The 26,527-nt window shown below is 49.3% G+C and overlaps 1 protein-coding gene across 1 annotated transcript; it reads right to left on the reverse strand.

The window, feature by feature from the left end:
* Window positions 1-548: 548 nt before the first annotated feature.
* Window positions 549-25,817, reverse strand: LOC118077844 (vascular cell adhesion protein 1). Its single transcript, XM_035101573.3, has 5 exons — window positions 25,576-25,817; window positions 18,944-19,213; window positions 17,334-17,624; window positions 3,314-3,574; window positions 549-1,474 (listed from the first exon to the last, which is right to left on the reverse strand). The coding sequence occupies exons 1-5, from the start codon at window positions 25,631-25,633 to the stop codon at window positions 1,371-1,373; spliced, it is 984 nt and encodes a 327-aa protein (XP_034957464.3). The 5' UTR covers window positions 25,634-25,817; the 3' UTR covers window positions 549-1,370.
* Window positions 25,818-26,527: the final 710 nt, after the last annotated feature.

The following is a 26,527-nucleotide window of genomic DNA, read 5'->3' on the forward strand; positions in this document are numbered from 1 at the left end:
AGGTTTCACACTGAGGCACTGAATATTACATGTGGCTAGATTACAGCCAATAGAGTCATGCTGGTTTTCCTTTAATCCCACGGCTCCCCCCTGTGGTAATTGCTGAAACAATCAAGACTCTTGTGGCACCTGAAAGACTAACCCGGTGGTTCATAGGTGCTGAGTGCGGGGGACCCCTAGGTGCTCCAGCCACCACACCATTCCCCATGAGGGAGCCAGGCATCCACAGTTTTTTGCACCATTTAAAAGAAAGTGGTTCCGTGGGTGTCCCTTTTCCAAGAAGGGGAAGGGTATCATGAGCCTAAAGGAACTTGACCATCTACTTATCTACAGGGTCTGGTGGCTCCTCCTCTGAGGCTTCTTCAGAGGCAAAACTTGTTGTTGCCAAGCTCAAGGGCAGGCATCTCGCTTAGGGAGGGTTTGTATGGGTGGCATACTGAAGCTTTTGTCATTCAGTACTCACTCTTCAGGTCTGTAACATTCATTTCTCAAGCATCTAGGCATGTGGGCTCGTACATAAGCTTACCGTTATATACCAGTTGGAAACATTTAACCAAATAAATGCTTTTATTGGAAGAAAGGTGGGCAGAGAAGGGCTGCTGAACCCCACAATCTGCGCCAAGGAAAGTTAGATTCAGCAACCTGTATAAATGCATAAATGGGGGGGGGGAAGCAAAATTTATCTTATTTTGCATAATTTATTCTGGTGCTGCTAGTCATAGGGAAGATCTCCCTACAACGGCTGGGATTTTTAATCAAACCAGACTAAGCTTCTGAGATTTCAGTGGACGTTTTCCACATCCATAAGGGCTGAAAACTTGATCCCCTCACCCATGATTAATACAAAGATTCTTTTCTAGCTGAATTCCATGCCTGATACCATATTCTATGTGTTCTCTCTGCCAGAGCTCTAAGATCCACTCCAGCTGCTCTAAAGGTACTTGGCTGTTCACCAGGGGAGTGGGAAGGGGGGCGGTGGGGGCTGCTCTCCCCAGGTGTCATCCCTGAGGGGGGGGTGAGAAACCCCCCCAGTGGCGATCCGCTGCGCGGATCGCACCCCCTGGTTGGAATGCTCCGCCCCCTGGTGCACAGCATGTGCGCTGCTCCGACTGCCTGAGCAGCTAGCTCCACCTCTGCTCTTCACAACAGCATTCCCTGATTTTGTCTACAGCTACTGTAGTAGCAGATTAATGGAATTCATGTGCTTTCAGGTATCCTCCAGTTTCTGCTGAGTGCTGTCATGTCCTGAATCACAGTAAATTATTCCCTCTCTTTGTTGGTTCTGTGGGAGCTTGCTAAGAAATGGATCTTTTAGCCGTGTCCACTGTGCCAAAAACAGTCTCTTTGAGGCTTACTTTCTTTCCCAATGATCATCTTCCTTTTTGATAGTAGCAAATGATGCCCAAGATCACCAAGATGCCCAAGACCAACAACGACACGGTTACCCAGACTGCAACCCAACTGCGAGACGCCTCTGCAATAATAGAAGACAGCGCATTAGGTGATGGATGTAATGGGTGCCTTAATCCAGATTTCTACCTTGCAGGGGTTTGACCTAGATGACTCTCAGCGTCCCTCCCAACTCTACAATTCTATGATTCTGTGATGGAATTTGGCTGCAGGGGAAGAAGCAGTCAATAAGTGGGGGACAAACAACAAGAAGGGCTTGTGCACTGGAAAACAGGCTGCTGCAACAGATGGACCCTGGGGCATAGCCAGCCATGGAGAAATTCTGTATGAGCCTAATTGAAACCAACAGGATGTAGGAAGTATGCAAGAGCCATGTAGTGGCTCACATTTCAATTCTCCTGTTTAAAACAGTTGCAGGGGTGGCCAATTCAAGCAGCTGACCTTAGTGTAAAAAGCCCTAAATGACTTTTGCCCCCAATATCTAAAAGAGTACCTCCTTTCCTATGCTGGTGTAGCATAACTTGCCTACCTCATCTAGGCAGAACAAATCACTAATGAATTAAGAGTTTGTCAACATCTTCAAAAACAGCAAGGTAGTTCTCTCCTTCCAGCCCAATCTCAGCATGTCCAATGTCCATTACTATTATTATTATTACTACTACTATTATTATTATTATTTGAATTCATATACCACACTATATCTGGATGTCAGGGGAGACCGGAGGTCTCAGGGCAGTTCACAGAATAAAATCAAGATATAAAACCACAAAACATATACTGTAATCAAAATAAACACAATAACCCAATACCCCCCCCCCAAAAAAAACACATTTTAAAAGGGCATAGGATGTCAAGTAAATATACCAAAGGCCTGGTTAAAACGGAACATTTTTGCTTGAAGACTAAAGGTATATAATGAAGGCACCAGGCAAACTTCCCTGGGGAGAGTATTCCACAGACAGGGAGCCACTGAAGAGAAGGCCTGTTCTTGTGTTGCCAGCCTCCAGACCTCTTGAGGAGGAGGTGCACGAAGGAGATGATCTCAGGGACCCAATAGGTACCGCTGTATGGTGAAATTCCAATTCCTAGTCTCCTGAGAAACCAATAACTTGAGATACTTTGAGATGGGTGTGTATTTTAGGATGGGTGGTTCTCATCCTGCACAAGTTTTCACCAGAGTCTATACAGTCATTGGCATCACAATAGCAGCTCACACAGTGGCGGAGGAAGCCACTGCATCACCCGGGGTGGCAAATTGCCGTCCACCGGGGAGGGCGTTGCTCATAGCGCACATGCATCGCTACGTAATGACGCATGCGTCACTACGTAACAAAGCTGCACATGCACACTATGTAAAGGGGGATCACGCTCCCCCCACGACTTCAAAACGGAGCCTCCAGACTCCTGGTAGAAAGCCTCACTCGGTGCGACGGGCGGGTGCCACCCTGGAGCTGGAGGGGGGTGACAGTTGACGCCCCCCTGAATCCCAAGCCGAGCCTCCAGCCTCCAGGTAAAAAGCCTGCGCTGCACGGCGCGGCGCACCGAGTGAGCTTTTTACTGGGAAGCTGGAGGGGCTCGGCTTGGGAGTCACAGGGTGGGGTGCCGACTGCCACACACACACACCCCCGAGTGGAACCCGGGGCAGACCACCCCATCGGGCCCCGTTGCCATGCCCCTGAGCTCATATTCTTCCCTCATTTAATCTGAGTTTACCTATTCTGGGGAAAATTAAATGAGTTAAAAAAGCAACCACGACTGATATCAATGGCCCATTTGTGACATTTCAGTGACCCATTTACAAATTAAGTCCCGTCCCGGAAGCACCCTTGGATGAGGAAGGAAGTCGAGAAAGTGCTACGCTGGGGGAAGGAGGAGACTGGAAAGAAAGTCATAGGCAACCCACCTTCATACAGAATGTCAACCTCTGCCGAGCCATTGCCATAGACATTATGTACTAGACATCGGTAAGTCCCATTATGGTATATTTGCGCTGAAGGGATTGTGATGGTCTTATTGCTATCTGAGTATTCCACGCCAGTCTGGGAGGGGAGATCCCATGAAAACTCTGGAAAGGGCTTTCCCTCTGCATGGCACTTCACCACAAGGGGGGCACCGGTTTTGTACGCCGTGAAATTTGTTGAGACGTTCACATTGTATGGACTGGCTGCAATAAGAAAAAAATGGTTGATGAGTTGCAGAAGCCTCAGTTACACATGGATTTAGATGGCATACTGTATAGCAGGGGGAAAGAAGCTCACTCTTACTTTCAGGCAGCACACAGTAGCATAATTCTTTATTGGGATGGGACAGTCTGATAACACCATCATTGTTCAGTCATTGGGGCAGTTGTTGTCGAGAAGTACTTTCATTAAAAAGCAGGGCTATTTCAGTAATGGACCCATACTTTTAAACCAGCACCATCAGCCACTATAAAAATGGTCCTTTCCTTACTATTTTTTAATGGGCTTTGAATACACTTCTATTCCAATCCTCTTTTAATTTAACTGCTACACTAAAGTGTTCTTTGAAAAATAAAAATAAAATGTTTTAGGCTTATTCTGATGATGCTTTAAATTGTTTTTAATTAAAGCACTATGATGGGTTTTATTTAGTTAGCACTGCTGCTTAGATTTTGTAAATATAGATAGATTGCTGTAGTGAAATAGTTTTAAAATTACTGTCATTGTTTTGAGTGATCTTTGTAAGCTGCTTTCAGAAGGCTCATCATAAAAAGTGTGATATAAATAGGTAAAGAAATAAATCATAAAACCCAAAACAGCTGTGAGAGACCCTAGAGAGCCATAGAGAGATGTCATTCCAGTCACAGCACCATAAGCCAAGCATTGCCAAACACTCCCCAATTCCAATTACATTGCACCCAAAAAGGAAAGGAAGATCCAGCCTCTTGAAGCCTATTCTTGCTTAACCAAACAGGTGGATCATAGCAGCTTTTTACTTTGGCTTCTTTTACCAGCCCCATGCTGTAGCATCCTGATCGCCACCTGGGCCAGGCATGCACGGGGGGGGGGGGGGTGTCTCCCCCTGGAGCCCACTGCTTCCACACTGCAGCTGCCTCTCCAACTCTTGACCTGGGGGTGGAGCTGCGCAGATTGCAGCGACAGAGGAGGACCCTGCGGCCGCCTCTCCGATTCTTCTGGGATGCAGCTGTGGCCAGGGGAGGAAGCTGCCACCGTCAGAGAGGGGCGGCACAAAAAGGCTGGCCCAGTCAGGCCTTTCTCTGTCGGGGTTCCTGGTTGAGCCCCCTAAAAAATGTGCCTGGGCAGTGACCTCACACCCCCCCCCCACCATGCTATGCCACTGTACTAGCCTGCTAAGTGAGCAGCCTACTAGCTGCAGAGGAGGGGGAAATGCTTCTTCCACAAGCAGCCAGTATGGAAGCACAATATCTGAGCCTCTTAGCAGGCCAATAAAATGAAAACCCTGATTATAAAAAGCTCAACAACTTTGATTTCCTAAAAAAAAGTTCAACAACTTTGGTCTGCCCCAGGCACTGGCTGAGGTTGCTACCCCACTGCTGGTCCTCAACTCCTCCTATCAGGTAAGGAAGATAAGCTGAGCTTGGTTGCCTGGCTGGAGATAAATTCTCCCCAGTCCCATCCCCTGAGAGTTGAAGCAGCTTGAAAGAGATACAAGGTAACAGCATTGAAACAAAAAATAAAAAAAAATTCCTTCCAGTAGCACCTTAGTTTGTCATTGGTATGAGCTTTTGGGTGCAGAAATTGGCAAAAATGAATAATTCTCTTAGTAACAAGTGCTGGAGGTGTAATGGTATGATTGGCAGTTTATTTCATATATGGTGGACATGCCCAATGATTAAAAAATTCTGGGAATTAATTCATGAAGAAATTAAAAAACTACTACAAATATCCTTTGTCAAAAAAGCAGAAATGTATTTATTAGGTATCTTAAATAATAATATATCTAGTGAAAAAGTGAAAAAGCTGCAAGATTATTAATAGCGAACAAATGGAAAAGTACAGATGTTCCAACAAAGGGAGAATGGATTGATAAATTATGCGAATATTTAGAATTAGCAAAATTGACAGATTTAATTCATCACAAACCTAAAATTAAAATCCAAAAACAATGGGAGTGCCTAAATGAATATCTAGGAAAACAAGGTCTGGGAGCAAAAATCCGGCTGTGCTTAGAATAACCTAAATTGGTAAATGAGAGAAATTAATTATGTATGTTGGAAAATAATTTAAGACGAAGATAACAACAAATAGATAATATATAGGTATTTAGATTAATTACTGTATGGAGAAGCGGTGGAAGTCAAGAAAGTTGTACTGTATAAAGTTTTCTATTACATTGTTTACTTTTCTTTTTCTATTTTTCTTTTTTCTTTTAACTTCTCTTTTATTTCTTCTTTTCTTTTTCTTTCTCTTTCTCATTATCTTTCTTTTTTTCTCTTTCTTCTTCTCTTCTTTGTCTAAGTCTCATTTTTATATCTATTCTTTGCATTTATATATGTATGATATGTGTCACAGTGGCCGGAGTGGACTACTTCAGAGTAACGACGCTACGCAGCTCTGCATTTTATTCTTTTATTGGTGCTGCGTATTTACAGTGCTCAAGTCATTGCTATTTACACGGAGCGATGTTGTCAGTCGGTTTCAGAACCTCCTAATGGCTTTTGGCGCGTCTTTCTCCAACACAAAAGCTTTGGCAGACCCATCCTCTTGCCCCTCCTCTTCCTGCGTAATTCTGGAGTTGGGGGGATGGGTCTTCCCCCCTTACTTGCCCCTTCCTGTCCCACCTGGGACCCTGGCTCCTCTACCTTGCCTGAGCCTCGGACACGACTTCCTGCTTCCCCACTGGAATCGGAACTCTCCCTGCTTTCCCCTTTGCTCGGGGACGGGCTTGAACTCAGGAGGGGAGGGACTTCGCGATATCCCCTGTCCCTCACATCCACCCCCCTCCCAAGCTCTCCTTCACCCCTCCCCAGGCCCCCTCCATGTGTCGGTGACGACTGGAAGCCTAAAAACTCGGTGCTCTCCGAGCCCGTTGGTGTGAACACCTCCCCCCAGTCCTGCGAGCCCCCCCCTTCCGCCTGGGAGGACGGGAATCCCAAAAAGTCCGTGGCGTCAGAGCTGGTGGGGGTAAAAATGTTTTGCCAATCTGCTCCTTCCTCTGACTGGGTGGATCTTGGCGACACCCATACCTCATCCTCTGGTTCCTCAAACTCCGCTTCCCAGCGCCATGGGGAGCTGCTCTCCCGTGCCTCCTCCTCCTCCCCCTCCCTTTCCCTGTGCCAGGGCTTGGGTCTGTGTGGAAAGAGGGCGTGAAATTCTTCCACCAAGAATTCCTCCTGTATCTGAGTGGCGGGGACCCATTCATTCTGGGACGGTGGAGCATCCTCCCATGCCATGAGGTACTCCAGGCCCCCCACCCCCCACCTTGAATCCAGGATGGCCGTGGCCTCATTGAGTTGCTCCCTGCCTTCCCTCTCCCCCCCTCCCTCGGGGGTTTGTTCGCTGTCTCGGAGCCTGCTGCTTTCCCTGTACGGCGACAGCAGCGATCTATGAAACACTGGATGCACCCTCATGTCCTCTGGCAGTGCCAGCCTGTATGCCACCGGGTTGACCTGTTGCGTGACCGTGAAGGGGCCCAGCCATTTGGGTGCCAGCTTTTTGCACCTCCCCCTGGTGGGAAGGCCCTCCGAGGACAACCACACCTTGTCCCCCACCCTGATGACCTCCCCTTGTCGCCTGTGGCGATCTGCCCCCTTTTTGTACGCTTCCTTGGCCCTCTCCAAGTGTTCTCTGAGCTGCTGGTGCACCGTCTCCAGTTCCTCTGCCCAATCCTCAGCCTGTGGGCCCTCCTCCTCCTCCTCCCCCTCCCTTTCTGGGAAAGATCTGAGGTCGCGCCCGTAATTGGCCTTAAAGGGCGACACCCCTGTGGAGACGTGCACTGCATTGTTGTAGGCAAATTCTGCTAGTGGCAGGCGATCCACCCAGTCCGTTTGCCGCTGGCTGACGTAGCATCTCAGGTACTGCTGCAGAATGGCGTTGACCCTCTCCGCTTGTCCGTTGGTCTGCGGGTGTCTAGCCGTCGACAAGCTGACCTCCACCTGCAGGAGGTTCATGAGCCGCCGCCAGAACCTGGAAACAAATTGGCGGCCACGATCCGAAATAACCCTTAAAGGTAATCCATGCAGTCTGAAAACGTGATCAACAAACAGTTTGGCTGTCTCTTCTGCCGAGACTGCCCTGGCACACGGTATAAAGTGACACATTTTGGACATGAGGTCCACCACCACCAACACTGCAGTCTTACCCCTGGACGAAGGCAGATCTGTGATGAAGTCCATGGACACCACTTCCCACGGCCTGTGTGGTGTGGGTAAGGGCTCCAGCAACCCTGGTGGCGCTGCTCTGACCACCTTCGCCCGCTGGCAGGTGTTACAGCCCCTTACATAGTCTCGAACATCTTCCCTCACCCCTGGCCACCAGAAGTGTCTCATGACTAGGTGAGTGGTCTTGTCCCTTCCAAAATGCCCCGCTGTTGGGTTGTCGTGCATCTGCTTGAGGACCGTACGTCGAAGCTGGTTGGTGGGTAGGTACAGCGCACCCTTGTAGAAAAGCAGCCCTCTGCGTTCTGCAAAGTCTTTTGCCTGCTCCCTCCCCCCTCTCAGTTCTCTGAAGATGCGGTTGGCAAATTCATCCGCTGCCGTCAGTGCTGTGAGTTCTGCCTCGCTCACCACTGCTGCTCCGCAGGACCATGCCGACGGGGGGAAAATGTGCCTTGGGGCTGGTGGCGCCTCCTCCTCCTCCATGTACTCTGGCTTGCGGGAGAGGGCATCCGCCCTGACATTCTGCTCTCCCGGGATGTAATGTATGGAGAAGTTGAAGTTCGAGAAGAACTCTGCCCACCGTATCTGCCGCTGGTTGAGCACCCTGGCAGTTCTCCAGAACTCCAGGTTCTTGTGGTCTGTGCACACCTGGATGGGGTGCTTGGCGCCCACCAGGAAGTGTCTCCAGTGCTGGAACGCCGCGTGGATCGCAAGAAGTTCCCGATCAAAAACTGTGTAGTTTCGCTCGGGCTGGGTCAACTTCCTGGAGAAGAAGGCACAGGGTCTCCACTCTCTGTTGGCGTCCAGTTGCAACAAAATGGCGCCCACAGCCTTATCCGAAGCATCTGTCTCAATGCGTAGGGGCGCGTCCTGAACCACGTGGAACAGGTTCTGGTCTGAGGCGAACACCCTCTTGAGGCTTTCGAACGCTGCTTGCGCCTCTGGTGTCCACCTGAACTTCTGCTTGCCTCTCAGGCAGTCAGTGATGGGAGCCGTAACTCGAGAGAAGTTCTTGATGAACTTCCTGTAGAAGTTGGCAAAGCCTAGTAGGCGTTGGGCATCTTTGCGCGTCCTGGGGCTGTGCCAGTCCAGGATGGTCTGCACCTTGTCCTTGTCCATCGCTAGCCCCTTGTCTGACAGCTTGTAGCCCAGGAAGTCCACCTCCTTGGTGTGAAACTTGCACTTCTCCAGCTTCACATACAGGTGGTTCTCCTTCAGGCGCTGTAACACCTCCCTGACGTCCTTCACGTGCTGCACTGGGTCGTTGGAGTAAATAAGGATGTCATCCAGAAAGACCAAGCATTTCCTGAAGAGTAGGGACCCCAGGACGTGGTGCATGAAGGCCTGGAAGCATGCTGAGCCCCCTTGCAACCCGAAGGGCATCACCAGATATTCAAAAGAGCCCAGAGGCGTGAACATCGTGGTTTTCCACTCATCGCCCTCCCGGATCCTGATCAAGTTGTACGCCCCCCTCAGGTCTAGCTTGGTGAAAATCTTGCCCCTGCGTGCCGCTGTCAGGAGATCATCCACTCTGGGCATGGGGAAAGCCACTGGCTCTGTCACCGAATTCAGCCGTCTAAAATCCACCACAAGACGGCGCTGTTGCGTGTCCTTCTTGTCCACCCAGAAGACCGGGCTGCCCCCTGCTGCCTTGCTGCGTCAGTGGGGGAGGGCACAACCGTTCCCGCCTTTCCTTGCCACTCCCTGCGATGTGGGCAGTCTCTGACGAGATGCTGGGGGGAGTTGCAGAGAAAGCAATTCCCACCCCTTCCCTCCTTTCGCCTTGGCGCCGCTGGGGTTTGAAAAGCCCGCGCGCGCGCGCTATCAATCTGCATGGGTTCCTGGTCCTGACTGGCCCCAGGCGTGGCTTGAAAGGGTTGTTGAGGGAGTGGCTTCTCTTGCGACCGTGGGAACCAAGCCCGCTTTGCGCGCGTTGCTTGCTTGTCGCTCCACCTGGATTCCTGCCTCACCCCCACCGCCAGAGCCGCTTTGCTCAGTTGATCCATATTACTGGGCTTTGGACCTCTCGAGAGCTCATCCTTCACCTCCTCATGCAACCCCAAGTAGAACGCCGCTTGCATTGGGGCCGACTGCAGATCCCACCCCAATCTGTGCACCAGCATGGTGAATTTCGCCCAATACGCGCGAACTGTCATATTTCCTTGGCGTAAATTATGAAGTTCCTCCTTAGTCTGGTCCATATGACTATCTGACGAATACATCGTTTTCAAACCTTCTAGAAATAGTTTGACATTCTTCATGCAAGGATTCCTTGTTGCAATTAACGGTCTTAGCCACTCCCTGGCCGCCCCTGTAAGGTGCTCCACAATAAACGCTACTCTGTGCTCATCATCAGGGAACTCATCGTGGTGCAGCTCAAGAGCATACACAATCTCAGTCTCAAAGCCCTGAAACTCCTTCGGGTCTCCATTGAACTTGCTTACTAGGGTCCCGGCTCTCCTTCCTGGCAGCACTTGGACTTGGGGTGCCCCTCCCGCCTTGTTTTTCTCTGCATCCAGCTTGTTTTGGAGGTCTACCGCCACCGCCCTTAAATGCTGCTCTTTTTCCTGAAGCTCTCTCACCTGTTCCGCAAGTTGTAGCCGGTCGTCCTGGACCTTCTTAGTCTCCTCTTTAGCTGCCTTCAATTCTCCCTGCGCCTGCAGCGACAGCTGTTGCAGTTCTAGCTGGGCTTGCTCAGCGATCTGCCGCCACTTCTCCGCCTCTGACACGCTCATCCCGGCAACTCCAAAGTAGCCCAAAAATGATTAGGAGGTTGCTGTCACAGTGGCCGGAGTGGACTACTTCAGAGTAACGACGCTACGCAGCTCTGCATTTTATTCTTTTATTGGTGCTGCGTATTTACAGTGCTCAAGTCATTGCTATTTACACGGAGCGATGTTGTCAGGCGGTTTCAGAACCTCCTAATGGCTTTTGGCGCGTCTTTCTCCAACACAAAAGCTTTGGCAGACCCATCCTCTTGCCCCTCCTCTTCCTGCGTAATTCTGGAGTTGGGGGGATGGGTCTTCCCCCCTTACTTGCCCCTTCCTGTCCCACCTGGGACCCTGGCTCCTCTACCTTGCCTGAGCCTCGGACACGACTTCCTGCTTCCCCACTGGAATCGGAACTCTCCCTGCTTTCCCCTTTGCTCGGGGACGGGCTTGAACTCAGGAGGGGAGGGACTTCGCGATATCCCCTGTCCCTCACAATATGTTTGTGCATATTTGTGCATATGATGAATGTGAGGGACAGGGGATATCGCGAAGTCCCTCCCCTCCTGAGTTCAAGCCCGTCCCCGAGCAAAGGGGAAAGCAGGGAGAGTTCCGATTCCAGTGGGGAAGCAGGAAGTCGTGTCCGAGGCTCAGGCAAGGTAGAGGAGCCAGGGTCCCAGGTGGGACAGGAAGGGGCAAGTAAGGGGGGAAGACCCATCCCCCCAACTCCAGAATTACGCAGGAAGAGGAGGGGCAAGAGGATGGGTCTGCCAAAGCTTTTGTGTTGGAGAAAGACGCGCCAAAAGCCATTAGGAGGTTCTGAAACCGACTGACAACATCGCTCCGTGTAAATAGCAATGACTTGAGCACTGTAAATACGCAGCACCAATAAAAGAATAAAATGCAGAGCTGCGTAGCGTCGTTACTCTGAAGTAGTCCACTCCGGCCACTGTGACAGCAACCTCCTAATCATTTTTGGGCTACTTTGGAGTTGCCGGGATGAGCGTGTCAGAGGCGGAGAAGTGGCGGCAGATCGCTGAGCAAGCCCAGCTAGAACTGCAACAGCTGTCGCTGCAGGCGCAGGGAGAATTGAAGGCAGCTAAAGAGGAGACTAAGAAGGTCCAGGACGACCGGCTACAACTTGCGGAACAGGTGAGAGAGCTCCAGGAAAAAGAGCAGCATTTAAGGGCGGTGGCGGTAGACCTCCAAAACAAGCTGGATGCAGAGAAAAACAAGGCGGGAGGGGCACCCCAAGTCCAAGTGCTGCCAGGAAGGAGAGCCGGGACCCTAGTAAGCAAGTTCAATGGAGACCCGAAGGAGTTTCAGGGCTTTGAGACTGAGATTGTGTATGCTCTTGAGCTGCACCACGATGAGTTCCCTGATGATGAGCACAGAGTAGCGTTTATTGTGGAGCACCTTACAGGGGCGGCCAGGGAGTGGCTAAGACCGTTAATTGCAACAAGGAATCCTTGCATGAAGAATGTCAAACTATTTCTAGAAGGTTTGAAAACGATGTATTCGTCCGATAGTCATATGGACCAGACTAAGGAGGAACTTCATAATTTACGCCAAGGAAATATGACAGTTCGCGCGTATTGGGCGAAATTCACCATGCTGGTGCACAGATTGGGGTGGGATCTGGAGTCTGCCCCAATGCAAGCGGCGTTTTACTTGGGGTTGCATGAGGAGGTGAAGGATGAGCTCTCGAGAGGTCCAAAGCCCAGTAATATGGATCAACTGAGCAAAGCGGCTCTGGCGGTGGGGGTGAGGCAGGAATCCAGATGGAGCGACAAGCAAGCAACGCGCGCAAAGCGGGCTTGGTTCCCACGGTCGCAGGAGAAGCCACTCCCTCAACAACCCTTTCAAGCCACGCCTGGGGCCAGTCAGGACCAGGAACCCATGCAGATTGATAGCGCGCGCGCGCGGGCTTTTCAAACCCCAGCGGCGCCAAGACGCAAGGAGGGAAGGGGTGGGAATTGCTTTCTCTGCAACTCCCCCCAGCATCTCGTCAGAGACTGCCCACATCGCAGGGAGTGGCAAGGAAAGGCGGGAACGGTTGTGCCCTCCCCCACTGACGCAGCACCACAGCAGGGAAACGGGAAAGCCTGGCTGCAGGAGACAAGGGGCGGCAGCCAGGCACAGTCAGCAGACAACAGCCCCAGCCCACCCACCCGCACAGAGAGGAGCAGAGCCAGCCCACCCCTCCCAGAGCAGGAGTGGTTCTAGAAGTGACGCTCACGCTCCCAAATGGCTATCCATTGACGGTCCTCGCCCTAATTGACAGTGGTGCCTCAGCCAACTTCTTCTCGAGAAACTTTGCAGAAGAGCACCAGATCCAGCTTCTGCAGCTGGATTTTCCTCTGCACGTGGCAACCATTGACGGCAGAGAGCTGCTGGGAGGGGCCATCACTCATCAAACCCCCCCCCATGAGAATGACGGTTGGAAGGCACTCAGAGACACTGGCATTCAACGTCACCACCATCTCAGACCCCCCAATCGTTTTGGGCATGAGCTGGCTGGCGCGCCACGACCCCTCCATAAGTTGGCATCAGAGATGCATCACTTTTGGATCGGACTTTTGCCTGGAACATTGCATGCAGCACCAACCAGGGGAGGGGCCTCCGATAGCCACGGTGGCCACCATGCACGTCAAAGGGGGTGAGGCGATACCCAAACCATACTGGGACCTGCAGGAGGTCTTCAGTGAAGCGGAGTCCGACCACCTGCCCCCACACAGGCCTTTTGACTGCCAGATCAACCTGGTGCCTGGGGCAACTATACCCCCAGCCAAGCTGTACGCCATGTCAGACCAGGAACTGGAGGATCTGCGCGCTTTTATCGACAAGAACCTCAAGCGGGGGTTCATCAGAGAAAGCAAGGCAGCAGGGGGCAGCCCGGTCTTCTGGGTGGACAAGAAAGACACGCAACAGCGCCGTCTTGTGGTGGATTTTAGACGGCTGAATTCGGTGACAGAGCCAGTGGCTTTCCCCATGCCCAGAGTGGATGATCTCCTGACAGCGGCACGCAGAGGCAAGATTTTCACCAAGCTAGACCTGAGGGGGGCGTACAACTTGATCAGGATCCGGGAAGGCGATGAGTGGAAAACCACGATGTTCACGCCTCTGGGCTCTTTTGAATATCTGGTGATGCCCTTCGGGTTGCAAGGGGGCTCAGCATGCTTCCAGGCCTTCATGCACCACGTCCTGGGGTCCCTACTCTTCAGGAAATGCTTGGTCTTTCTGGATGACATCCTTATTTACTCCAACGACCCGGTGCAGCACGTGAAGGACGTCAGGGAGGTGTTACAGCGCCTGAAGGAGAACCACCTGTATGTGAAGCTGGAGAAGTGCAAGTTTCACACCAAGGAGGTGGACTTCCTGGGCTACAAGCTGTCAGACAAGGGGCTGGCAATGGACAAGGACAAGGTGCAGACCATCCTGGACTGGCACAGCCCCAGGACGCGCAAAGATGCCCAACGCCTACTAGGCTTTGCCAACTTCTACAGGAAGTTCATCAAGAACTTCTCTCGAGTTACGGCTCCCATCACTGACTGCCTGAGAGGCAAGCAGAAGTTCAGGTGGACACCAGAGGCGCAAGCAGCGTTCGAAAGCCTCAAGAGGGTGTTCGCCTCAGACCAGAACCTGTTCCACGTGGTTCAGGACGCGCCCCTACGCATTGAAACAGATGCTTCTGATAAGGCTGTGGGCGCCATTTTGTTGCAACTGGACGCCAACAGAGAGTGGAGACCCTGTGCCTTCTTCTCCAGGAAGTTGACCCAGCCCGAGCGAAACTACACAGTTTTTGATCGGGAACTTCTTGCGATCCACGCGGCGTTCCAGCACTGGAGACACTTCCTGGTGGGCGCCAAGCACCCCATCCAGGTGTGCACAGACCACAAGAACCTGGAGTTCTGGAGAACTGCCAGGGTGCTCAACCAGCGGCAGATACGGTGGGCGGAGTTCTTCTCGAACTTCAACTTCTCCATACACTACATCCCAGGAGAGCAGAATGTCAGGGCGGATGCCCTCTCCCGCAAGCCAGAGTACATGGAGGAGGAGGCGCCACCAGCCCCAAGGCACATTTTCCCCCCGTCGGCATGGTCCTGCGGAGCAGCAGTGGTGAGCGAGGCAGAACTCACAGCACTGACGGCAGCGGATGAATTTGCCAACCGCATCTTCAGAGAACTGAGAGGGGGGAGGGAGCAGGCAAAAGACTTTGCAGAACGCAGAGGGCTGCTTTTCTACAAGGGTGCGCTGTACCTACCCACCACCCAGCTTCGACGTACGGTCCTCAAGCAGATGCACGACAACCCTACAGCGGGGCATTTTGGAAGGGACAAGACCACTCACCTAGTCATGAGACACTTCTGGTGGCCAGGGGTGAGGGAAGATGTTCGAGACTATGTAAGGGGCTGTACCACCTGCCAGCGGGCGAAGGTGGTCAGAGCAGCGCCACCAGGGTTGCTGGAGCCCTTAGCCACACCACACAGGCCGTGGGAAGTGGTGTCCATGGACTTCATCACAGATCTGCCTTCGTCCAGGGGTAAGACTGCAGTGTTGGTGGTGGTGGACCTCATGTCCAAAATGTGTCACTTTATACCGTGTGCCAGGGCAGTCTCGGCAGAAGAGACAGCCAAACTGTTTGTTGATCACATTTTCAGACTGCATGGATTACCTTTAAGGGTTATTTCGGATCGTGGCCGCCAATTTGTTTCCAGGTTCTGGCGGCGGCTCATGAACCTCCTGCAGGTGGAGGTCAGCTTGTCGACGGCTAGACACCCGCAGACCAACGGACAAGCGGAGAGGGTCAACGCCATTCTGCAGCAGTACCTGAGATGCTACGTCAGCCAGCGGCAAACGGACTGGGTGGATCGCTTGCCGCTAGCAGAATTTGCCTACAACAATGCAGTGCACGTCTCCACAGGGGTGTCGCCCTTTAAGGCCAATTACGGGCGCGACCTCAGATCTTTCCCAGAGAGGGAGAGGGAGGAGGAGGAGGAGGGCCCACAGGCTGAGGATTGGGCAGAGGAACTGGAGACGGTGCACCAGCAGCTCAGAGAACACTTGGAGAGGGCCAAGGAAGCGTACAAAAAGGGGGCAGATCGCCACAGGCGACAAGGGGAGGTCATCAGGGTGGGGGACAAGGTGTGGTTGTCCTCGGAGGGCCTTCCCACCAGAGGGAGGTGCAAAAAGCTGGCACCCAAATGGCTGGGCCCCTTCACGGTCACGCAACAGGTCAACCCGGTGGCATACAGGCTGGCACTGCCAGAGGACATGAGGGTGCATCCAGTGTTTCATAGATCGCTGCTGTCGCCGTACAGGGAAAGCAGCAGGCTCAGAGACAGCGAACAAACCCCCGAGGGAGGGGGGGAGAGGGAAAGCAGGGAGCAACTCAATGAGGCCACGGCCATCCTGGATTCAAGGTGGGGGGTGGGGGGCCTGGAGTACCTCATGGCATGGGAGGATGCTCCACCGTCCCAGAATGAATGGGTCCCCGCCACTCAGATACAGGAGGAATTCTTGGTGGAAGAATTTCACGCCCTCTTTCCCCACAGACCCAAGCCCTGGCACATGGAAAGGGAGGGGGAGGAGGAGGAGGCACGGGAGAACAGCTCACCATGGCGCTGGGAAGCGGAGTTTGAGGAACCAGAGGATGAGGTATGGGTGTCGCCAAGATCCACCCAGTCAGAGGAAGGAGCAGATTGGCAAAACATTTTTACCCCCACCAGCTCTGACGCCACGGACTTTTTGGGATTCCCGTCCTCCCAGGCGGAAGGGGGGGGCTCGCAGGACTGGGGGGAGGTGTTCACACCAACGGGCTCGGAGAGCACCGAGTTTTTAGGCTTCCAGTCGTCACCGACACATGGGGGGGGCCTGGGGAGGGGTGAAGGAGAGCTTGGGAGGGGGGTGGATGTGAGGGACAGGGGATATCGCGAAGTCCCTCCCCTCCTGAGTTCAAGCCCGTCCCCGAGCAAAGGGGAAAGCAGGGAGAGTTCCGATTCCAGTGGGGAAGCAGGAAGTCGTGTCCGAGGCTCAGGCAAGGTAGAGGAGCCAGGGTCCCAGGTGGGACAGGAAGGGGCAAGTAAGGGGGGAAGACCCATCCCCCCAACTCCAGAATTACGCAGGAAGAGGAGGGGCAAGAGGATGGGTCTGCCAAAGCTTTTGTGTTGGAGAAAGACGCGCCAAAAGCCATTAGGAGGTTCTGAAACCGACTGACAACATCGCTCCGTGTAAATAGCAATGACTTGAGCACTGTAAATACGCAGCACCAATAAAAGAATAAAATGCAGAGCTGCGTAGCGTCGTTACTCTGAAGTAGTCCACTCCGGCCACTGTGACAATGAATTTATGCATATGAGTTTTATTTCAGTATTTCTTCGTTTGCTTTCTTTGTTAATTTTTTGGATTTTTTTTTCTAAGATGTGATGTTGTTATGTTGTGTTATGTTATGTTATATTTTGTTATATTTTTTAATAATTGAAATAAAGACCTTTTAAAATATTTTTTAAAAAACACAATAAAGCGAGATGAGCGCCGCAACCCCGGAGTCGGTCACGACTGGACCTAATGGTCAGGGGTCCCTTTACCTTTACCTTTAGGGGCCCATTCAGATTTCATGTGGAACAATAGTTAATGCTGGGTGCTTTATTATTTATTGTTTAATGGACTGACTTAAATGAATTTGTATTTCAGCTGGTTGTAAATTGGGTGGCATATAAATGTGGTTTAACACGTAAATAAATAAAATACTCAGCTACAGAAGTATCCTAAGGCCTCTGGGCTAGAACAAATTGTTAGATATATATGTGTGTGTAAATTACCGGTACTTCCAAACCGGCCCTCCCAGCCCTGAACACGTGGCAAAACCAATCAGATGCATAGCAAGTAGAACTTACCCACAATCTTCAAGGTTCTGTTTGCACTTTTTTGCAGTACTTCTGAGCCCACCTGGAGGTGAGCTTCACAGAGAATGACATCCCCATCCTCCTGAGGTTTAGCCAAAAAGCTGTACTCCACAGAGATTCTGCGCTCCCACTTCAGGATATTACTGCCCTTTTTCAGGAAGATGCTGACATTAGATGGGGAGCTGGAACCTCTCACTTTCAAATTTGGGATGCTGCATACAATTTTCTCCCAGTGATTAGCCACGATATTGGAGGTAAGGTAGATATCTGGTGTTGAGAACTCTGAGGGGAAATAAAGATATGAATAGCCACCATCTGAAATGGTAAGTGAAAACTAACTAGTAAAGAGGCCTAGGAAATCTACAGCTCCTGGCTTTCTGAAGTTGGAAATGTTAACCATCCCAGTTGTTTAAAATAAATATAGACAACAATTTCAGGGCAATGGGAGGGAAAACTCTGCATGACAACTGAGCAACCTAATCAAATAATGGTGGACAAGGATGAGCTCCTTTTGGTTGATTGACTGACTGCACTTATATACTGATTTTCAGGCAAATGCATTCCAAGGAAGTTTACAAAAGATAATTTATGTACAATAGATGGACATAAACACAAGTATCAAAGGCTTCTGTTGAAAGTTCAGTTTGTTTTCAATAAAATATATTCTTTATAGGAAACCACTACTCAAAAGAGTTCAGCCCAAGCCATCCTGATGTTCCAGAGATTGGCCAAGGCTTTGACAGGAGCACCAGTCAAATCAGGCAGAAAATCCTCCAGAGTTGTCTGGAAACTATGTGGATATCACAACCTCTGAAGGTGGGGGAAAGAAGCTAAAAGCCTAAAAACTCAAAAAAGAAGTGATCTGATCACTTTCAGATCACCCTCTTATTGCCCAGTCAAAAAGACAAGATCCAGAATGTGACCTATGATGTGCGTTGGGCTGATGTTATATTGTGACAGCCCCATGGTTGTCATGGCAGACCTGAAGTTCTGAGCACAGTGGCATAGCATTGTGAGGGGGGGCTGTGGACACATTTTTTGAGGGGGCATGACCAGGCAGCACCCCATGGCAGGCTCCTTCATTGTGATGGTCGAACACTGCCAGCCAGCCACAGCTCCTGACCCAGGAGTGGAGAGAAGGAGGGTTGGCAGAAGATTTGCCACCCCTCTCCTGGGCTGGGCACAAGTATAACCCCCTCCTGGCTCCACTTTACAAGAAGAGATGCAGCGAGCTCCCTTCACACTCTATCCCAGGCAGTGGTCGCATATGCTTCACTGCTGCCCTTAAGTTATGTTAAAGTGCTCCCAGAAGGTGTTCTGTTGTGAGATTGGTGATGCTAATACTACATGCAGCCTGATTTTTGTAGAGCAGAGGAGCCGCTCTTGGGTTTTCTTCCCTCTTTCCTTAGGCATCACAGCCTCGTCATGCAGCATACCATGTCTAACAACATGGGTACTCTGCAATTTTGTTTTAGAGTAGTGTGATGAAATGGAAACATGGGACCTCTTTCCCCCCCCCTCCACATTACATGTGTGAGGAAGGAGGCTAAATTACATAACCTCCAGATGCCTCCCAGCTCTGAAATTCTGTGCATACTCACGGTAAAGATAGATGACCACATTGGTGTCTAAGGGATCAAAGCCTGTTCTTTGAACTACGCATATAGGCTGAAGTTCCCATTCAGACACATTGGCGATGTTTATAGAGAGCCACCCATCGCCCTTCTGGAGCCCTCCTCCAACAGACACTTCCCAGTCCAACCGGGTGTAGTTAGCACACGTAGTTGTGCAGTTCAGATTCACAGAACCTCCCAATTCCACAACAGGTGCCTCAGGGTGGATAGTCACATTGCAAGTGTCAAGGAAATGCCCTATAAGAAAGAAAGAAAAGATATGGGGAGGACAGGCTGCAGAGAATACTGCTGGCAATCCCAGCATTATTCAGCAAGAATGTGTTGCAATATGATGCAGTCACCATTCCTGGGGCAAATCTATTTCCTATTATTAATATTTTTTATAAAATTTCTCTACTGCCCTTCATTCTAGGTTCACAGTGTGGTTTACAATACACACACACAAAAATACATACCACTATAACAAACAAAAACAATTAGCCACACACGGGTTCGGACTACATGACCCTTGGGGTCCCTCCCAACTTTACATTTCTATAATTCTATTATTCTAAAAGCCCATAGATTATTAAATTAGCCAAAAGTCTGAGAGAAGAGAAATGATTTACCTTAACCTGGCACCTAAGGATGTGTAATGCAGGTGCAAGGGGTGAGCATTCCACAAACAGGGAGCCAATGCAAAAAAGGCCGTTCTCATGTTGCCACCCTCCAGACCTCTCGTGGAGAAGGCACATGAAGAAGGGCCTCAACTGATTATCACCAGGTCTGGGTCAGTTCATATGGGGAAGAGGTGGTCAAAACCAACATCTTGAATTGAGCCCAGCTGCTTCACTTGGGCAGGATCGGCGTAATATGCTCAAACCATATTGTACCAGTGAAAAACCTGGCCGTTGAATTCTGTACCAGCTGAAGCTTCCGAACTGTCTTCAGAGGCGGGCCTATGTTCAGTGGTACCTCGCAAGATGAAAATAATTCGTTCCACGATTAATTTAGTCTTGCGATAATTTCGTCGTGAAGCACGGTTTCCCATAGGAATGCATTGAAATTTAATTAATGCGTTCCTATGGGGGGAAAGAAGCAGAAGGGGGGGGAAAGGCGCCGACTCACCCGCCACGGCTGAAAGTCTTCAAGGCTCTGGGGAGGGGGAAGCAGGAGGAGGGCCAGGGGTCTGGAAGGAGTCTGAAAGCCATACAGAGATGGGAGAAAGCAAGGCCGGAGCCGCAGGGTCTCTTCCCACCGCAGCCTCTGCTCCTTCAGGCGCCGCCGCTGGTGAGCCCCGCTGCTGCTCCTGCTGGAGCCATGGAGGCCACTGAGGAGGGCAAGGCTGGAGCCACGGAGGCCGCCATGAGCGCCATGCCTCTGCAGGAGGCAGAAGCGGTGGCTGTGGACGTCACCGGCGGAGTCCTAAAGGTAAGTGGTGGTGCGGCGGCAGCTTCCCTTCCCCTCGCGAGGCTGCTTCGTCTTGTGAAGCATGGCCATAGACAGCTTCGTTTTGTGAGCCATCAAAAAAATTGCAAAACGCTTTCGTTTTGCGATTTTTCGTTGCGCGAGGCATTTGTCTTGCGGGATACCACTGTAATCTATTCCAGAGGCTACCAGAGTGCAGATAACAGTAGTTAGGCTGTCCCTGTCCAGATAGGGGGGCAGCTGGGCTACCAGCTGAAGGTGGTAGAAGGCACTCTGTGCCACCGAAGCCCCCTGAGCCGTAAGCAACAGCAAAGGATCCAGGTGTACCCCCAAGCTACATACCTGATCCTTCAAGTGATCCCATTAGTATCCACACTACAAACACATGTCTGTCTTACATCTGTTCAGCAGTCATTACTGTCCCCAGAGCCCTAGTTTGTAGATTTTACCTTTTATTTCCACACCCTTAATATCTGGGGTTGCTTGGAGTCTGATTGCTAGGGGATCCAAGGCCAAGATGAATAGGAAGTGGACATCCTTGTTTTTGCCTCTTTGGATTGCTATGGTATTGGAGTCCATATTGTTAATTCTGCATTTTGCTGAGGCTTGGGAGTAAATTTGTTTGAGGGTTTGTAGAAAGTTGGGGCCAAATTTAATGTTAGTTAATACTACTAATTGATATTTTCATTCTAAGCAATCAAAGGCTTTAAGGATGTCTAGGGACATGATGTTTCGGAGTTTGGTCATTCTACTGTATTCTATCAGAGTGGATAATTTCCTCATGGGGTCTGTTATGTTGTGGCCTGCCTAGTCCAAGGCAATTAGTTTGTGTAGGGATATTTTTAGGCTGTTAACCAGGATTGATGTGAATTTCTTACGGTCTTGGTTCATCAATGAGACTGGGCAGTATGATTCTGTTGGTTTTTTGAAAATATTTTTTTTTATTTTTGTCAATAGAAATTTACATTCAAAAAATTTGTATAATCATTTTGTGAGATTCTCTGAATTCTGTGACTTCACCCCATCTCCTACATGAGTCCTTATTTCAATAATTAAGACTACATATCAATACGTTCGTCTTTGTCCATGGAGTTTTCTTGGCAGGGATACTGGAGTGGCTTGCCAGTTCCTTCTCCAGGTGGATCACGTTTAGTCAAAACTCTCCACTATGACCTGTCCATCTTGGGTGGCCCTGCATGGCATAGCTCATAGCTTCTCTGAGTTATTCAAGCCCCTTCGCCACGACAAGGCATTGATCCATACTAGATGAATCCCAAGCCAGAATTAAGATTGCCGGAAGAAATATCAACAACCTCAGATATGCAGATGACACAACCTTGATGGCAGAAAGCGAGGAGGAATTAAAGAACCTTTTAATGAGGGTGAAAGAGGAGAGCGCAAAATATGGTCTGAAGCTCAACATCAAAAAAACCAAGATCATGGTCACTGGTCCCATCACCTCCTGGCAAATAGAAGGGGAAGAAATGGAGGCAGTGAGAGATTTTACTTTCTTGGGCTCCCTGATCACTGCAGATGGTGACAGCAGTCACGAAATTAAAAGACGCCTGCTTCTTGGGAGAAAAGCAATGACAAACCTAGACAGCATCTTAAAAAACAGAGACATCACCTTGCCGACAAAGGTCCGTATAGTTAAAGCTATGGTTTTCCCAGTAGTGATGTATGGAAGTGAGAGCTGGACCATAAAGAAGGCTGATCGCCGAAGAATTGATGCTTTTGAATTATGGTGCTGGAGGAGACTCTTGAGAGTCCCATGGACTGCTAGAAGATCAAACCTATCCATTTTTAAGGAAATCAGCCCTGAGTGCTCCCTGGAAGGACAGATCGTGAAGCTGAGGCTCCAATACTTTGGCCACCTCATGAGAAGAGAAGAATCCTTGGAAAAGACCCTGATGTTGGGAAAGATTGAGGGCACTAGGAGAAGGGGACGACAGAGGACAAGATGGTTGGACAGTGTTCTCGAAGCTACGAACATGAGTTTGACCAAACTGTGGGAGGCAGTGGAAGACAGGAGTGCCTGGCGTGCTATGGTCCATGGGGTCACGAAGGGTCGGACACGACTAAACGACTAAACAACAACAAATCAATACGTTCGCCACTATTTTCATTTTTCCAAATTGCCCATAATCTTCATTACTTTACAAGTGATTCTTATAGTCCAGCTAAAGTTAATGGTCTCCTAAATTAATTATAATCCTCCCCATTCCTTTTTGAAGTCCTTGTCTTCTTGGTTCCTGAGTCTCCCAGTTAGTGTTGCCATTTCAGCACAGTCCAGCAGTTTGGATTGCCATTCTTCCCTCATCAGGGTTGTTGCTTCTTTCCATTTGGGGGCTAGTAGCACCCGTGTTCTCGCATGCATGAAAACACTTTTCTGGTCTTTTGGAATCTCAGTACCTGTAATCTATATATATAAAAATGTAGGCGGATGTAACAGCCTTTCTCCGTAACTGCTGAACTGTAATGTAACAAATTTGGCCACAACGTTCTGTGCCCATCAGTGAGGGATCTGGCATAATTTTCCCCCCAAAAAAACAAACCTTTCATATCAAAAATAATGATTAAACACAAAAAGTGGCGCCCAAATTAGATGTCACTAGCAGAAGCTCTGAAGACTCAAGCAGCATCCAATAGAAAGGCAGATTGCTCACTGCTTCCTGCAAAGCCACGCCACCAGATGACATCACAAAATTCCACAGCAACCAACTGAAAACAGGCCTTTTGCAGCAACAAGGCCCAACATTGCCAAGTGGAGGTAGGGGCCTTCCTGGGGGGGGGCGCGAATAGGGGGCAGGGATAGGTAATGGGTCAGCACAGGGTGGGAGGAGACACAGGGATGAAACCTGCCCTCTCCACAGTATCTCACCTCGGCTTTGCAGACTAGCCTGAGTGGATTTAGGGGCCTGCCTGGGTGGGGGGTGGGGGGGGCTGAAGAGGCCGCAGAATAGAATAAACTGAATATGGGCCTTTTACAGGGCCGTGCCTTTGAATAAGTGTTATTTCACATAACACATGTGGGTAGGGGAGTCAGGGTTGGGACAGGGCAAAATTTTACAGAACACGTGCATTGGGGGAATGATTGTGTGCAAAATGAACGGGTCACAGGGATAACCGGGGGGGGTGGACGGAGGAGAGGAGGGAAATCACAGGGGTAAGTGGGGGGTTGGGGGGAGAAGGGGGAAGTCACAGGGATAAGCCGGGAGTGGGGGGAAGAGGGGGCATAATAGGTCATGGATCAGGACAGAGTTGGGGGTTCACAGGGATGAGGGAGGGGGATGAGGGGGGAATCACAGGGATAAGCCAGGGGGTGAGGGGAGGAGTGGGGGAATCACAGGGATACGTCACAGGGTAGGGGAAATCACACAAATAACCCACAGCAACGCGTGGCAGGGCCAGCTAGTTCCTAATAAAAAGGCTTCTGGGTTGTTGTTTTTAGCAGAAGTTATTTTAAACATTTTTTTAAAGTTCATTGTATACCATTTTCCAAAGCCTTTCCCAATCTGCCATTTGTATAGCCCAGTTTATCATAACCAATTTAACCTGTTCACCTTTTGTATGCCATTCCAGAAGCAAATATAGGTGGTTTTTGACAGAATTTTGGTATTACTTTCTAAGAGTTCTTTTTGGAATTTTGATATATCGTAACTAAAACCTTTCTTTTTATCTATCTTAAAAGTTGATAATACTGTAATCAATAAATTGCAGCTTTCTTTATCTCTTCAAAGTCTTTTAATTTTAACTGGTTGTTTATTTCAGTTAGCAGCTCTTTTTATAAGTCGGCCAATTGCTTCTCATATTCACTTTTTTTCAGAGATATTGCTTCCAAAGGGGAAAGCCACCAGGGTGTTTTTTGCTCAAATCAGTTTTCAGGGTATTATATTTGTGCCCTTTTTTTGCTTAACTGCCAAGTCAATAATTTACCTGGCTTATTCGCATATTCAAAAAAAATTGTTTCCTTCTTTTTATCTTCCATTCGATTTCCTGGTTAATTATAATTGAATATTGTGTTTGCAACATTTTTATTGCCTGTTTGATTGATTCTTTCCCAGGTTTTTTTAATTAGTTCTTTCTCGTTTCTAATCAGTTCATCTAATATCTCATTTTTCTTATTTTTTCTTATTTTCTTCTGATACGCATTTTGTTGGATAAAAAAATCCTCTCATTACCGCCTTACTAGCATCCCAGACAATCCTCCTATCAGTGTATTGATCTAAGTTTAGTTCAAAATACGGTAATCTTTCAGGACTTTTTCTTTTTGTCTTATATCCTGATTATCTGATAATTCCTCATTCCATCTCCATCTAAATGGGGTATCCCCCCCCCTTTTTTTAGTTCAAGAATTATCAAATTGTGATCCAGGAGTGTTCTTGGTTGTATTTCTACTTCTTTTTTTTAATACTGTTATTGATAATGCTTTAGATAGCCATACTGAGTCTATCCTTCTGCTAGATTGATGGACCTTTGAACGAAATGTATATTCTCTATCCAGTGGGTGTTTAAATCTCCTGCGGCCTTCCAGCCACCCTGGCCTCCGAGGGGTGTGAGATTCCAGGGGTCCCAGGGTTCATGCTTCTTTTTGGAATGAGTTTGTTTTTCTCAGATTAGACCTAGTGTAAATGAGATTGGATCTTGGCATCCAAGATTTTTCCTTTTATACCTATATTTTTCCTTGCCACCAACACTTCCATCCATCAACCTCATCCACCACACATGACATTTTCCATGCCCCACCATTTGTATTTGGGGATCTTAGGATGCTTTTAGAAAGATGTTTAGCATGGGATCAGTGTGCCTTAGTCACCCACACAACATTCTCCTCCTCAAAATGCTAGCCCATAGCACACACACACACACACCATTTAATTTGGATTGACTCTTTCTATGGAATGACAATATACTTTTAAAAAACTGTTGCAACAACTCACTGGCAATATCTCAATAATCTGTTTGCAAATTAAGCCCCCATCGGGAAGCACCTTTAGATGAAGCCAGTTTCCAGATTCCTCCCCCAAGGGAACACAAACTAGGTATCTGAAGAAGTGTGCATGCACACGAAAGCTCATACCAAAATAAAAACTTAGTTGGTCTTTAAGGTGCTACTGAAGGAATTTTTTTATTTTACAAACTAGACAGCTCTCCTTGTCACTGGAATGTAAGGAGTTTTCAGGATGACTCACCCACAGGCAACCAGAAGATGAGAAGCACAGCAAAATTCAGAGACAAGACAGGTATCATCTTCACCAGGACAAGGCAGAAAATATGACCATTGGGAGTTTGATGGTTTTCCAGCTAGCTATATGGAGCCAGAACAGTCCAGGGAAGTCTAAGCTTAGCCACTCTTTTGTCTAATTTTTTATTTAACATTTTGGTTCAGGAAACATGCATATCCTGTAACCGGCTGACTCACCCTCATACTCACTGACACTGCCTCACCCAAGCACTTCCTCCCTTCAAAACAAAAAACAACAACATGGTGATGAGGAAATAGCTCTGAGGAATATAAAATTGAGTGTAGGGATAAGTGTTCAATGGCCAAGATAGTTCCCTGAGTTTCAGAACAGGTCTGGGGGAGCTCTGGCCCTCCAACTACTGCTGCTGCTGCTGCTGCTGCTGCTGCTGCTGCTGCTGCTGCTGCTGTTACCGTAGACTCCATCTCCCATCAGCCCCAGTCAACATGGCCAGTGGTCAACGATGGTGAGAGCAGCAGTCCGGCAACATCTGGAGGACCACAGGATCCCTCATCCCTGCTTTGAAAATCACTCAGAAGATGTGCTCTTACCAGAGGCATTTTTGACAAGGCATGCATGCATATTGAGAATTACATTTTCCTCGCCTCTGTAGCCGCACATACACACACTTTTGTTTTTCTAATTTCAGCCTGTCAGCTCAAATAAACTTGCAAAACATGTCCATGAAATGGGGTCCTTCACTGCAGCAGTGACCTAGCCTAGCGGAAGTCAGATCATTGTACTACAAACAGCTTCCACACTGTTTCCAAATGTGCTCCCACTGCCCAACAGGCCACTAGCTGCATGGAGGTGGTTTTGCAATGACAACATGCAGAAAGGACTTCCGGTTCAAACATCACTAGCTCTCACTCTTTATACAACAGGGGCAAACTAATCAAAA

This window comes from Zootoca vivipara, chromosome 15 (genome assembly GCF_965207765.1).
Source record: "Zootoca vivipara chromosome 15, rZooViv2.hap1.1, whole genome shotgun sequence".
Lineage (NCBI taxonomy): Eukaryota > Metazoa > Chordata > Lepidosauria > Squamata > Lacertidae > Zootoca > Zootoca vivipara.

Excerpts from the sequence above, each read along its gene's own strand:
- LOC118077844 (XM_035101573.3), bottom strand. The coding sequence starts at position 25,633 with ATGATACCTGTCTTGTCTCTGAATTTTGCTGTGCTTCTCATCTTCTGG. Across the intron at positions 19,214-25,575 it reads CATCTTCTGGTTGCCTGTGG|GGCATTTCCTTGACACTTGC; the intron begins GTGAGTCATCCT and ends TCTTTCTTATAG. Across the intron at positions 3,575-17,333 it reads CAGAACCTTGAAGATTGTGG|CCAGTCCATACAATGTGAAC; the intron begins GTAAGTTCTACT and ends TTCTTATTGCAG.